Source organism: Balaenoptera acutorostrata, chromosome 10, assembly GCF_949987535.1.
Source record: "Balaenoptera acutorostrata chromosome 10, mBalAcu1.1, whole genome shotgun sequence".
Classification (NCBI taxonomy): domain Eukaryota; kingdom Metazoa; phylum Chordata; class Mammalia; order Artiodactyla; family Balaenopteridae; genus Balaenoptera; species Balaenoptera acutorostrata.
The window spans coordinates 103099293-103114466 of NC_080073.1; the positions used below are offsets into that span (position 1 = coordinate 103099293).

The 15174-nt window shown below is 46.0% G+C and overlaps 1 protein-coding gene across 1 annotated transcript in view; it reads left to right on the forward strand.

Annotated features, from left to right (window-relative positions):
• The first annotated feature begins 2401 nt into the window (after positions 1–2401).
• Positions 2402–15174, forward strand: part of F13A1 (coagulation factor XIII A chain) — a 145562-nt gene continuing 132789 nt past the window's right edge. The window contains exons 1-3 of the mRNA XM_007173913.2: positions 2402–2506; positions 2801–2877; positions 4784–4931. Coding sequence (XP_007173975.1) covers positions 4802–4931 — 130 coding nt within the window. The 5' untranslated portion in view covers positions 2402–2506; positions 2801–2877; positions 4784–4801. The remainder of the gene's footprint in view (positions 2507–2800; positions 2878–4783; positions 4932–15174) is intronic.

Here is a 15174-nt window from a genome sequence, read left to right on the forward strand (position 1 = left end):
CAGGTTGTGCTTCCCTGACCCCTTTGCTAACTGACTGTAATTGACTGCAGCAAATGGGAGACAGTGGAGGGAGTGAGGACAGGGAAGAAAGAAACGAGCTAGAGCGGTCCTTTCTCCTGCGGGAACCCAGACAGTGTTTCTGGCAAAGGGTGGAGCTCTGCTGGCTCCGGTCTCCGCCACCTAACCCCAGCCCACCTGCCGTGAAGGCACCACGTCCTCCCTGCTCTTGCTGCCTCATCTGCCCCTACTTGGCGCCTTGTCTTTTCCGTCACCTGTGTAACCAATCTCCTGTGTTAAATTCCCTCTTTTAAAAAAACCTCAAGTCGGGCTTCCCTGGTGGCGCAGTGGTTGAGAATCTGCCTGCTAATGCAGGGGACACGGGTTCGAGCCCTGGTCTGGGAAGATCCCACATGCCAAGGAGCAACTGGGCCCGTGAGCCACAACTACTGAGCCTGCGCATCTGGAGCTTGTGCTCCGCAACAAGAGAGGCCGCGATAGTGAGAGGCCCGTGCACCGCGATGAAGAGTGGCCCCCGCTCGCCGCAACTAGAGAAAGCCCTCGCGCAGAAACGAAGACCCAACACAGCCAAAAATAAATAAATAAATAAAAAGACCTCAAGTCATTTTTGTTTTCCTAGCTGAACACCAGCTGCTACATTCCTTAAATACATACACTGTGCTACCTCCATGCCAAGCAAATGATGTTCAGAGACAAGACACCTTAGACCTGAGTCTATGCCCCCAGCTGCTCCTGCAGAGGTCACATTTTTCTCACCCAGCAAAGGCTCACCGTATGGTCAGAAAACTTTGTGCTGATTTCTAAGACCCAGGACTGTGGGCAAAGGGTCTGTAACGTGGGTGGGCTTCAACCACCCATGCTAGGGCTTGGTGCCCTCAGACACTCTCTTACTGACACTATTTGTTGGGCAAGGGAAAGCCACTGTGTGCTTAATGCTCCTGGGCTGGTGGTTTGGTAGAGCTAGAAAGTTAACCAGCATGCATGCATGTTCACACAATAATCAGTGAGTCTCAGGCCAAAAGCGTCACTGTGGTAGTGGTTTTGAGGGTGGCAAGCCTGTCCCAAAGGCACAACACAGCCAGGAATCCCAGGGGGACCTGGCAACTGTGTAACCTAATCTGGAGGGTGTAGGGGTGACCACTCTTCCACGGACCCCACGTGGGCAAGGGTATCTAGGAATCCAGGACACTCCTGGTCCAGGGTTTTAGGGAAAATTCTATATCTCATCTTAGACATGATGAGTTGCAAGTTATCACTGGGACATGCCAAGTGAAGATGGCTGGTGGGCAGTTAGAGAGGGGAGTCTGAAGCTCTGGAAAGATTATGACTAAAGACCTAGATGTGGGAGAAGTCAGGATGGAAACTGGAATCATGGTGGTTGCTGAAATTATCAAGGGAGCCTGTGTAGCATATGGAGAAACTCCAGAGAGTGTATCTTTCAGAGGCCGGGGGAAAAGACCTTCAAGGCAAGAGTGGGCAACAGAGTTCAGCGCCTCCAAAGGTTAAGTAAATGGGAACTGGATCCTGTCTTTTGGATCTAGCGCAGGCCATGGATGACCCTGAACTACAGTTTCAGTAGAATGATGGGGGCAGAAGCTTGCAATGAAGAGGGGAGAGAAGGAACGATAGCTGGGGGATGTGGGTTGAGGAAGGGTTTCTTAAAATACTAAAGAGACTTGAATACATGCTGACGGGAGGGAACTTCTAGAGACAGGGAGCCTGAGGTACAGGAGGGAGAGTGGAGAAGCCGTACAGCAAGGTCCTGAAGAAGGTGACAGGGAACGCAGGCAAAGGGGGTACACAGCACACTTGGCCATGGACAAGGTGGGAACCTTTCTACTGCAGTAATAAGAAGAAACAGGGAAAAGATGGGTAAGTTTGCAGGCGAGTTCATAGATTTGGTAGCAAAAAACTGAGAGAATTCCTAAACAATGGCATCTTTTTTTTTCCCCTAGTAAATTAGATCAAGTGACGGGGTCAGAAATACGAAGACAGTAAAGAAGGTTAGAAATAGCCATGACTGGAAATAGGAGTCTATAGAGAAATAAAGACTCAGAGGAAAAGAAAATATGGAAAATTTTAGAAGGAAATTTTTCTTTTCTTTTTCTTCCATTATTTGAAAAGAAACCAAAATGGTTTGCAGGAAAAAAAATGTTATTTTCTAATTTTTGTAACACTCTTAAAGGTATTTACTCATCTTCCCTCCAGCTGGGCATCCCCTCCCTCCCCCGCCCTGCAGGAAATCTTGTGGTTAGGTGGTGGCGGAGGCTCTGTGGATGGTTCTGGAATGTAGCCCATGCCCCTCAGCTTTATTTACCCAACAAGGACACGTTCCTTGCTGTGCACGGTCACAGCTGTCTGTGACTTGTCTGTAGGAGGGCACCAGACCCTCCCTCCTGCCAAGCCGCACCAGCCACCCTCGGAATCCTGGAGGGCAGAAACGTTCCCTTGTGAAGGAAGACCCCTCCTTCCCAGCCTTCGGACCAAAGTGCCTGAGGGGAAGGGGGTGGAGTCTGGCGGGGGCCTCCCAGCCACCAGGTTGGGAGGGGGCGGCTGAGCTGGAAGTAGGGATGGCGAGAAGCAGGGTTGGGAAACTGGGAGAAAGGGGGGCCGGGGTGGGGGGACATGCCAGAATAACAGCAGGATGGCTGGGGTAGATAGCAAGTCCTAGAGACGGCTGCTTCTCCAGCTGTCAAGAAGGGGGAGGAGAAAACGCTGCGGGATGGGGGGAGGAAGGGGGGACTCAGGAAGTTATTTAAGAGCGAACTTTCTTGTCGTTTAGCCTGTGTCCTTTGGAGGGAGTACTCCAGAGCCGCCCAGAGCCAGCCTGCGCTGGGACACCTTGGGAGGGGACCGCAGGTAAGCAGCAGCCCCTTCTGCCCGGGCATCCCGCAGCCCTGCGTCCACCTCCTGCCCCTGGGTTTCCGGGCCGATCTGTCAGCTGGTGCCCGGAGTGCAGGGGCGCGGGGATCGAAAGCAGCCCCACCGGTCCAGTTCCGTTCTTCGCCCCTCACTCCGCATCTACCCAGCCGCACCTCCGAGCGGGCCTTCTCTCACGCATCCCGCGAAGCTTGCCTAAAGGCGCTGCTGGCTGAAAAGGGCCACCAAAGGGGCAACGGGGGTGCTCCCCCAAAGGACAGCCCCACCCCTTTCTTCAGGGGAGCGGACTATGGAGAGAGGATGCAGAAGGTTGCAGAGAGGGGCAGGCAGGGCCAGGTAAGAACACCTGCTTGGCTGGCACTGGGAGTGGTCCAGCTCGGCTCTCCATCGCTGGCGCCCCATCCCCCCAGCCGCAGGGAGCCGAACTTGAACACCTCCCCCAGCCCAGACCTGACAAGGAGGCGGCGCTTCTGCCCACCTGCGCTCACCCAGCCTGGCCTGCACCCGGGGAGCACCTGGGGCACCCCAGTCTCTGCTTTAATGGTTCTCTCTCCCAACGGGCTACTGCACCGCTCTGCACTACTCTGTCCAAAGATTCCCCTCCGCTAGCCACCCTGCAGCCCACCCCGGCCATTCCCCACCAGAGGAAGGCTTTTTCCTGCCTTCTCTCTATCCTTAACCCTTCTCTCTCTCCTCCCCCCACCCCCTAACCCACTAGAGCCTGTAAATCTGACCGCAGGTATTTATGGATACCCACTCAGACTTTACACTCCCAAACGCTACTGTCTGCTTCCAAGCCCCAGTGCCTTAGGAAGCGGCTTCTTTTTGCCGTGCTGCCTTTTTGCTCCACACGTTTCTGGGACAGTCTACTTCCCCTCGCCTCTGTAAGGGCTGCTCCTCATCTTCTGAGGGCGCAGAAAACAGCCGAACAAGCAGAGTCGTGACTGGGTAATCCAGGTGATCAAGAGGAAAGCTTCACTGGGGCCAGAAACAAGGTCTCCCTTCATTTGGTCTGTTGGTCAACAAGTACCAACTGTACCCCGACAGGAGGTGTGGTGATTAAACTGGTTGTTTGTCCACACAAACTCCAAAGGAAGGGGAAGCAGGCTTGGAGCAAGGGCGGTGTTAGCTGACCGAGTAAGTTTAGCGAGCGGGCTATTTATAGCCCTATTTAATATTGCAGCGGCCTCTGCCTCATCTACCCCAAATCTCCCCTCCCTTGTCCTGCTCCCTGTGGCCCTGAGTCCAAAGCAGTGACCACCTTCTCACACCCTACCGAGTGAGTTCACTTAAGAATCTTGTTGGGCTCAACATTACCCCCCCCTAGACTGGAAGCTTTCAAGGCAAGCATCCTTCTGTTTTGTTCTCTGATGTACCCCAAGTGCCCAGAGCGCATAGGGGGGCCCTCGATAAATATTGACTGAATTAACTTGCAGACGTGAATGCTTGAAAGGATGCCACTGATCTGGACGTGGGTGTATGAGTTCATTCTTACAGTGACGTAGGCCTCATAAGTCTCTATAAAATGGGCAGAGGTACATGCATAGGATAGCAAACGTTTCTTTCAAGAGATGGCCTTTAGGGGGAATGAGAAAAAGACCCTGCTTTCCAAAATCTTTTACATTTTTCATGTCTTCAAATAAGCCCTCTTTCTTCTGCTTTCCATATGTTTTGACAAACACGAAATCTCCCCGAGATCCTTGGGGAACTGTACTCCATCATTACACTCATCCTTCCTGCCACATCTCAGGGTTCATTTATGCGAAACTCAAAATGTGTTGCTCAAGAGCCATCACAGACAGATATGTCTCCCTGTTTTTGAGTCCTTATCACAAATGCAACTGGTTTCACTTTCCTTTCCGTGCCTCCTTTTCTCCCCCCCAAGGAGCCTGTGAGGCTGAGAATGTCGGAGTCCTCGGGGGCCACCTTTGGAGGCAGGAGAGCCATTCCCCCCAACACCTCCAACGCATCAGAGAATGATCCCCCCACCGTGGAGCTGCAGGGCCTGGTGCCCCGGAGCTTCAACCTGCAAGGTACAGTCACCTCCTGGGTCGCCCCGGCCGGCCGCCCCCACGGGTGCTGACTCAGCACCCTCTATCTCCACTGAGATCCCACAAAAACTGGTCCCCTGCCAGTCTCTGGTTTTAAAGAAAGGCCTCCCAAACCCTCTTTTGAGTGGTAAAAGCACCAAAGACCAGGATTCTGGTCCCAGTTCTGTCACTTAATGGCTTTGTAATCTCAAGGAAGTCACCTCTGCAAAATAAGGGCATTAGCTGAGTCCTCTTCCAGCCCTCCTGTTTTGTTTTTAAGAATGTTCTCTAGCTGGAAGTTTCCACTCCCAAAACACTGTGGCTTTTGTGATTGTCTAGCTCACACCTCCTTCCTGCCCCCTCCCCGCATCCATCGCTGTGAATCTCAGAGCTGGTGAGAGATGCTGGACCCTGACGGTAATGGAGATGGAAGCCCTCTGCTTCTCTCCAGAGCAGGCTGGGGGGCAGGTGAGGCGAGCTGCTTCCTCTGCTCTTGCCTCCGCCCATCCGGAGGGACCTGCTCTGGGAGCAGCTGCCAGCCGCTGACCTCCACTCAGCCCTGTCAGCTGTGACAGCGCCCAGGTACCAGCAGTGGCTTGGTGACACAGACACCGTTCCCTTGGGCCACGGCAGGGACATTCAGACTCTCGTGCCTGAATGGCATCCAGCGGGGAGCACATTTTGTCAGTTGCACACATGTACCCAAACCCACTTTTGCTCCTGAGGGGGCTCTGTGTATGGTTTCACTGGGGGGTGAACACCCACTTGTAGGGGTAGGTGCCCACGACCACCCTGTGGTGTGTGGTTAATCTGCCTTTTCCGAAAGAGACCAGAGGTTGAAAGCAGAGGGAAAGGACAATGTTGATTACGAACAAACCCAGAAAGTCAGAGAACAGCGTGGGTCTGGTGGGCAAGTTTGATTGTGTTAGTATCATGTCTGGACGGTGTGATATCCAACTGTGAAGACAGAGAGATATCCAGTACCACCCGTGGGGTACCGTCCAAACTGGGAGCAGGAGGCTTACAGAACTGAAGGGCATCTTCGGTTGGGTCGAGGGGCCAAGACAAGGTGTGGACTTGGAGTTCTGAGCTCTCTCCCTACCAGCTGCTGCACTCTCTAAAACGCCACCATTAGAACCACAGAAATGAGTTTTAAAGGACTTGCTAATCACCTCACCTAAATCCCCACGTTATAGGTTGGGAAACGGAAACCAAAGTATAAGCACTCGGTGTTCACTCCTTCACTGCTCGGGCTAGGAGCCTTCCTGCCTCCCTCCCTTCCTTCCTTCCTTCCTCCCTCCCTCCCTCCCTCCCTTCCTCCCTCCCTCCCTCCCATCCTCCCTCCCTCCCTCCCTCCCTTCCTTCCTTCCTCCCTCCCTCCCTTCCTTCCTCCCTTCCTTCCTTCCTTCCTTCTTTTTAAATGCAAATAAAATTGGAAAGTGTACAGATGTCAAATTACCAAGCAAGTTATCTTGGTGTATTCAGTTTTCTAGCCAAATTCCCCTCTGGCAGAGAAGACTCTGGGACCCAGGAGAGGGGGGCAAGTGCTGGAAGAAGTGGGCGGGGGGAGCAGAAAGAGAAAGGGGCACAGGAGAAATGGGAGGCACCACTGAGGCAGTGAGGTGTAGCAAAGGGTCCCCTGGTCCAGGACTCAAAAGACCCGAGGTCTTGTCCCACATCTGCCACTTGCTCACCCTGGGACCCCCGGCAAGTCATGTAAGTGTTCTGAGCCTCAGTTTCCCCATCAGCAAAATGGGAGCAATACCTACTTCACAGTTGCCGTGAGGATCAAATGACCAGTGGCTGTGAGAATACCCAATCAATACATGCTCATTGATTCAGAATGTGCAGATTATCATACCTCTGCAAGGTCAGAAACCCACCCAAGGGAACGTTGATTCTAAGGGGAATATGTGCAGCCTGCAGCCCCCATAGAATTAAAATGGACCAAAATGTTGCCAGTAAGAAAACTGCCAAAGAACTTGAGCAGGTAGGTCAATTTTTAAAAATCTGGGAATACTGGTTTTTTGGTTACTTATTTTTGGAGGCAGAGGTGGGGAGTTAGTTTGAACTGAATTAGTTTGAAAGATCAGTCATTATTTGCTTGGCAGTCATATGTGTCCACAATCCAAGTGACATTCTGGGGTACTTAATACAGGCCCTGGCATAGGAGTGTGTGTCCAGTAAAAAATCAATCCCTTGAGCAATTAATGACTCATCAGCCCTAGAGTCATTGTAACCTTATTATTATGAACAGGTTCCAGGTTTCATAAACATGCATTCATTTAGTAGTTCTCATACAGATGAGCTAAGTGCTACATGCTCTGAAGATAGGACCTCTGAACCCAGGAAGTATAGCAGTAAGTCCCAGATGAGTAGAACAGAAGAAAAAGAACACTGTCTTGACCAAGGAGGTCCATTTCCCAGTTCTCCTTCACATTTCAAATCTCTGTTTAATTGTGCTAAAAGTGGGTGTCCTGGGACGAAGTCTGTCAAGTTGTCCCCAAGTCCCTGCTAAGACCTAATCACGTGGGTTTAAGTGCCATCTTCTTGCAGTTTCCTCAGTGGCCACTAGTGGAGGGCTTGTACCTCCCTGATCTCATCTGAGGATGACTGCTTCCAGGATAACAAAGCCCTAAGACAAACTCTCCACATGTGTTTCATGGAAGCTTTCCAAAGTGTCCCTTTAGCATGCTACTCTTGTGAAATTGACTGAGAAGGGCAGAGAGGCAAGAGGGGGAAAAATGCCAGATTTTTCCCTTTGAATAGTCTTGTGGCAATCAATGTATACAATATATATTGAGTGTGTGTAATACCTTTAATTCACAACTTCAGTGAATATTTGGTTAAGAATTATTTTTGCCTGTATTTCAAAATGTACGAACGTACATAAGGTTCCTCCCATGTGGCAGCATGATATTTAAGAAACACTGAGATATTTGAGGTGACAGTGGAACCCCGGAGATGGGACCAGTCAGTCCATGGAGGTGTTTGATGTCCTCCTGTGTTTTTAGGGATCCTAATGCCCCCTTTGAACTCAACTGTAGCCGAGAAATGTATCTGAAAATCCCCTCAGATTGTTTGGATTTGCATCCATTTCTAATGTTTTGCATGCTCATTTGGTGTTTCTGAAAATCTCTCTAGAGCCTTCCTGGTCTCAAAGGTTATTTTAGCAGGAGATGTTCCGGAAGATAACCTTATATTCTTGGGCTGGTTTGACTCTGTGTTATTAACAGTAGGTGATCCATTTGCGGAAGTAATTACAATACTCATTTGGCAGGTCTAATGCAATTTGAATTCAAACTGGAAGGCAAGCTAGATCTATAAAAAAATCAAATGCAAGCGGGATCTAGTATTTTTCAGGGTAATGGGGTCTGTGCCTTTCTGATCGTCTCCTCCCTCCCATGACTCCACGTCAGAACTAAATCAACTAACTGACTAGTTAGTCATCCATCTTGCCTTTGTGCAGAGTAAACCTCTCTGGATTCGAAGTTATTGAAAGAATAAAAAAGGCCTTCAATGTATGATTAAGAGACGATGTTGTATAGAAACAGTTCACACTTTCCACTTGATTTGTGGGGAAATGTTTAATGATTGTGTCGGGAACGATACCAATCTCTCTCTGGGGACACAAAAATGAACAAGTCAATACCTGGCCTCAAGCAACTGTCCACCTAGTAGATGAAACAAACAAAAGGAATGACCAGTGGTATCGGTGGAGTGGGAAAGAAGGCGAGGAAGGTTTCGTAAATACAGGACACCTGAGTTAGGTCTTAGACGATGGGTAGGAGTGCTGCAGGCAGACAAGTGCCTGGAAGGGCATTTCTAGCAGAGGGTACAGTGTATGTCAAGTAGTGAGGACAAGAGAGGGGAGATGAGCCTGAGAAAAGTCAGCAGGGATCACATCATAACAGGCCTTGAAGACCTTACCTTTCCTCCTGCAGAGACAGGGGACTTGCAAAGGATTCTAAATAGCAAATGACATAATCAGAATTATGTTTATAAAAGTAATGATAAGAGTGAGGAGAAAATGGAGAGAAGGAGACACATTTGGAGGCTGTTGAGATACTTCAGGCTAGAGGAGAAATAGACCAATAGAGAAATAGAAATAGAGAAATAGAGGGATTTTAGTCCCTGGAAAAGGTGTTAGACTCATTTCGCTCATTCTAGCTTCTGCTGAGCATTTCTTATACAGAGTACAGGACATTTTAATAGCAACAGTTAAAAACAATAAGCTGTTTAAGAAAATGTTTTTAATGATTCAAATTAATGATAGTTTAAAATTCTGGGTGCCCAAAAGGAATATGAGAAAGGAAACTTTACCCTGTTGTTTTCACAACAAACAGACCTACCGCCTCTTGGACAGTATTTACACCTATAGTTTGGTAATAATATTACCAAAGATTGCATGGAAATCTCAGTTCACTAGGGAATTCCTAGGATATGAACCTAAACATTTAACTGATTTAAAGGTTCCATCTGTGACAGGTATAATCATTCTCTGAAGAATATCTTTACCATCTAAGGTGAAAATAATCCACCTTTAATCCACTTTTTTCATATTAGGGGAAGGGTAGGAAGACAGGGAGGCAGCTGGCTCATGAGGAGAGATTTTTTTCTCTAGCAGTCCATTTTCTGATGTTTTGGAATTAGGCTAAATCGCGTTAGGTAGACTTTTGAAAGCTGTCACTTTGAAAGAGCAAGCTGCCAAGTTTCCAGCTACAATATCTCTCTCAAAACCAAAAAAAAAAAAAAAAAAAAGTAGCTTAGCAATGAGTTGTTCTGTTCTGTTCTGCCAGGAACGGGGCTTGGACAGGGAGAAGCAAATTCCTTTCCTGTTTGTGGCGAATGGAGCCTGGGTGATGAGAAAGCTCTTTCAACCTAAACTACGTGTTGTTAAGCCAAGAAACGAAGCAAAAATCAATATTTTAGCTTAGTAAATGTTTACTGAGTGCCTGCTACGTGGGAAGGAGCAATGGACAAGGAAAAGAACTATGATATTTTTATGCCTATGATCATATCTCATGACACCATCTGTATAGAGTCCTTGCGATTATCAGGTATTATAAGAACCAAATACTTGACTTGATCTGTGGGTGACTCTCCATGAACAATGGAAGAAAAGGTATTTATTCAGTGGTGTTGGGGACCTCACCTCATTCCCCAAGACTTGGGGTAACCCTCAGTAACTCCATAGACCTATTGGGAGACTACATTGGAGAGAGGGCCACATGGCTGCCATTTTCTTCTCCTTCCAGACAATAACGCCCCTGCCTATTACCCTTCTGTATGTCTTACACATTTGGCTGCAGTCTAGAACATTATTTCTTTAAACTTGCCATCTCTCAGTGTAGCTTTTAATCTTCCATAGCTTAATCAAGTTTTATTCTTTTTTTAAATAAATTTTTATTGGAGTATAGTTGCTTTACAAATGTGTTAGCTTCTGCTGTACAGCAAAATTAATCAGCTATACATATATATAATCCCCTCTTTTTTGGATTTCCTTCCCATTAGGTCACCACAGTGCATTACGTAGAGTTTCCTGTGCTATTTACTAGGTTCTCATTAGTTATCTATTTTATACATAGTATCGATAGTGTATATGTGTCAATCCCAATCTCCCAATTCCTCCCACCCTCAAGTTTTATTTTTTTTTATTTTTTTTTCAAGTTTTATTTTTTAAATGAAATGTTTCTCTTAGATTAAATTATTTTAATATGAATTTTTAAGAGCTTATTTAGGAAATTTTTACTTATCATTGACTTAGTTTCTCCCTATGTAGGGTACCACTGTGATTTCCTGAGATTTTTTTCTTTCTTTCTGAAGGCATTGACTTAGCATGACATTGCAATAGAAAACGTAAAGAGCACTTGGAAAAGATAACATTTAAAAAAATTCCATGTTTTGAATTAAACGTTGTCAAATGCACAGTAATGTAGACTACATTGTTTTAAAACAAAGTCTTAATATATATTAATATATATTTAGTATATATATATTTGTTTTCACTATGAAAAAAATTTAGTTGGGTTGGCCAAAAAGTTCGTTCGGGTTTTTCCCTAAGATGTTACCCAATATAAACCCAACATAAAAACTATGATCGGGGTGCGGCTGGGGGGGGCGGGGCTTAGGTTTTATATACTCAAAGGAATTCATTAGCACTTTTGCTTACCCTTTGTTATAAGTGGTCTAAGTGAACTGTGAAATTTTCATTTTATTCCAATCTGAAACAAAACTGCTGGTCTGGAGGCTTTGTGTTATAAGACCCCATACATTATCTTCAACAGCATATAAACACAGTCCTGAAACTGGCATATTTTTTTTTTTTTTTTTAAAGCAGGATTTTTTTTTTTTTAAATTTATTTATTTATGGCTGTGTTGGGGTCTTCGTTTCTGTGTGAGGGCTTTCTCTAGTTGCGGCAAGTGGGGGCCACTCTTCATCGCGGTGTGCGGCCTCTCACTATCGCAGCCTCTCCCGTTGCGGAGCACAGGCTCCAGACGCGCAGGCTCAGCAATTGTGGCTCACGGGCTTAGTCGCTCCGCGGCATGTGGGATCTTCCCAGACCAGGGCTCGAACCCGTGTCCCCTGCATTGGCAGGCAGATTCTCAACCACTGCGCCACCAGGGAAGCCCCGAAACTGGCATATTTTGAGAATGAAATTGTCTGATAAGTTACTTAAAGGACTTGTATGGTTAATACTGTGATAAATGGAATAACCTATTTTTAAATGACTAACCAACTCCTAGCTCCAAATTTTCAGATATTATTAAATGTGTTTAAAGTGAAAAGTGGCATATGTGCTACGGCATTTTTGCACATTGCCCCAGGCTCAGTAACAAGGTGATTAAGACATGGTCTGGTCCTCAAGGGGCTTACAGTCTCCTAGATAAAATCACTTATATTAAGATAATGCTAAGTGACTAATGATAATAGACTTTTTTTAAAAGAAAAATACATTCTGGCAATTGAGAGGAGAAAATGACTCCATCCACCTGTAGATATTAAGGAAGAGAAAAGCAGGCCTGTCTGCTGAGAAGACAGGCAATGTAGCATTTTCTTATTTAATCCCACCATTTTGCAGATGAGGAGGCTGAGGCACAAGTTTATGTAACTTGTCCAAAGTCACTAAGATAGTAAGTGTCAAAATTGGAATCTGGGTCCAGGTAGCCTGACTCCAGAATCCATACTCTTACCCACTATGCTATTCTACTTCTCCTAGCAATAGCAATATAATAATAATAATTTTGAGAATTTACTAGGTGCCAGATACTATGCTAAAGCACCTTACATACATTTTTTTTTCCATTTAATGCTTACACCAACCCTATGAGGTATTTCATTGCCTTTCTAAAAATAAGAAAACTAGACTCAGAGAGATTAAATAACTTTTCTGAGGTTGCACAATTAGTAAACAGTGAAGCATCTCCCAAAACATATTCTGAAAAATCCTCCACAAAGAAATAGTTCCCATGGCCGTTTAACTTTGGAAAGCATTGCACCTGTAGGGGGTTTGCGGTGCACATCAGCATGTGACAGTCTGCCATAAATTCTGCAAGAATCCTGATTAACTTTGGTTAAACCAGCACTTCCCAAACTTGTTTAACTATGGAACTCTTATTCTTCCAATACCCATCTATACACTCTGCACGGCAGTACCACAGGACAGACTGATTTTTTTCTTTTTTTTCTTTTTTGGATGCGCTGTGAGGCTTGTGAGATCTTAGTTCCCCGACCAAGACCCAGGATTGAACCCGGGCCCTCGCAGGGAGAGTGCAGAGTCCTAACCACTGGGCCACCAGGGAATTCCCAGGATGGACTGACTCACCCAGACTCACTAGACATTAACCAGATTTGCTAGACTGGAGCGTGGAACCGGAAAGCCAGGGTTTTCATTTGCAGTGAGAACTGGAACCAGTGAGAACCAGATACCAAAGAAAGACTTGACTCTCTCCAGCTTTATCTTTCCGTGTGGGCAGACCTGCTGGGGCAGCCAAGACCTAAAGCGAATATACTGGTTTTTAGGGGCACGTTGTCACAGGGGTGGGGTGGGAAGAGCTGAGGCAGACCCTGGCAGTGCGTCAGGACCAGGGCATTCACTCCCTACAGGCAGACTGGACCCTCCCCATCCCTCACCTGGAATTCCAGCACTGCCACTGCCCAGTCCGTTTTCCCCTCTGTCACCGGAAGAAGCAGTTTACGTTTGCATAGGCACAGATCTAACCATGTCCATGTCCGTTTGCTCTTTCAGATTCTTCACTGCATCCCCAGTGCAATTAGACTCCACGCTCCTTAACACGGTCTGCAAGGCTTGCGGGAGCAGCTCCTGCCTTCCCTTCCACTGTGGTCCCACTGCTACGCTCTAGCCAGCCAATCACCTTTCAGCTTTTAAAGTAAACCATACTGTCTCTCCCCTCAGACTTCACTCATCCTCCTCTCTTCCCCACCTCTCTTTTTACCTGGAAAACTTGCTCAGCTTTCTGACCCCTGCTTATACCTCACTTCCTCCAGAAAGCTTCCTTAATCCGCCCCCCCCCCCCAATCTGGGTTAGGGGCTCCTAGCCAGAAACCCTCCCCTACTCAGACGCCTATACTTCCTTTGTCAGGGTGTTCATGACACTGTATCATAATTACCTGATCACTCTTTAGTATCTACCACTGTGCATTTACTTAAGTTGCATTTACTTGGTGGTGCCCTAATCAACATCTATATCCCTGTCTTGAATGGCAACATAAAATAGCACACTTATGAAATTCCTGGAGATCAGGAAGTTAGGGAGGATGTTAATATAGTGAATATATACTTAGGGTCTAAAGTTATCTTAAGAATTCAGAGCAATTAACCAAATACAATGGGATGAAATTTAATGTGAATACATGTAAGGCCTTAAAACTGAGCTAAAAAGAAAAAAAAACTGTTGCATTGATAGAAATGGCTGAATAACAACATGAGAATATGACTTATAGGGGTCTGGACTGAGTTTTAATCCACTACTGGTAGAAGTGACATCAGAATGTATTTTTAAGCGTTTTGCTTCATCAGATGCTTAATGTAAATCAACAATAAGAGTATTCAAAACACTAATGGTATCTTGGACTGAAATCATAGAAATATACTATTTATTTTGAAAGATGCAGTGGTCTTATTGGTTTTCATTGGAAAAACCATAACCAGAGTAATGTACTTAATTCTAAGGAAAATGCTATAAGAGAGAAATTCATAAAATGGAATATGTATATTTCAGAACACAGTAATGGGTAGAAGGTCTGGAAATAATTTCTTAAAGAACAGTAGAAGATATGGAGAATGTTTTACTCAGAGAAACCCTAACAATAGTCTTTGTATACCAAAAAAGTGACAGATGAAATGAATAGAACATATTCTATATTTACGCAGAAGTTGGAACCAGGATCTACGGTTAGAAAAATTACAGGGAAGAAGACGTCAGTTCATCTTATAAGGATTTTTCAAATCATTGGGTGGTTTAAAAGTGGCCTGTTTGCTTTATAAGATAGTGGGTTCCTTGTTCAGATGGAGGCTAAAAGCCTAAGTATTAGGATTTTCATGGAGATGTTTCGTGCAGTACATAGCAGGTCTACCAGATGGTCCAGAAAGTACCTTTGCCCTCTGAGATTCTGAGAGAGTGCAGTATCAGTATATTCCTTCCATTGGTGCTGATGAGTGGAGAGCTGATTAAACCCTTTTCTGAGGAATTAGGTTTTTAGACATTTTTTAAAAATAAAACAAAACATTATTAAAAGTCACAGTGCTAAGAAAGAGGGCCAGATGAGTTGATTACTAAGGCTCTTCTCTTGGGACGTTTATGATTCTCCAGCTCTTTCAGAAGCTGGTTTAGCACTGGGGATTGTGACCTTAATAAGACCAGAGAACTTAGGAGGAAGGCAGCTTGGAAGAGAGAGCTATAGAAATAAACATCTTCAGACCACAGAATAATGGAAGGAAACTGCCCTTCAGGGGACCATGTACTACAGGGTTCTGAGATGAAGCAAAAATAAAATTGCATCTTGCACTTTCTGTTTACTATAATGTTGCAGCCAGAATAGCCCATTGAGCACCATGTAAAATATAAGGCAGCACCATCACAGTTCATAGTCAGCAAGCTCAAAGGAAGCCTCTGGTCCCACTATGCACCAGGCATAGAGTCAGACCCATTGCGCTGTTAGGTCACTGAATCTTTGTAGAAATTCTCAAGATATTAGTATCTTCATTTTAAAGGTGAGAAAACT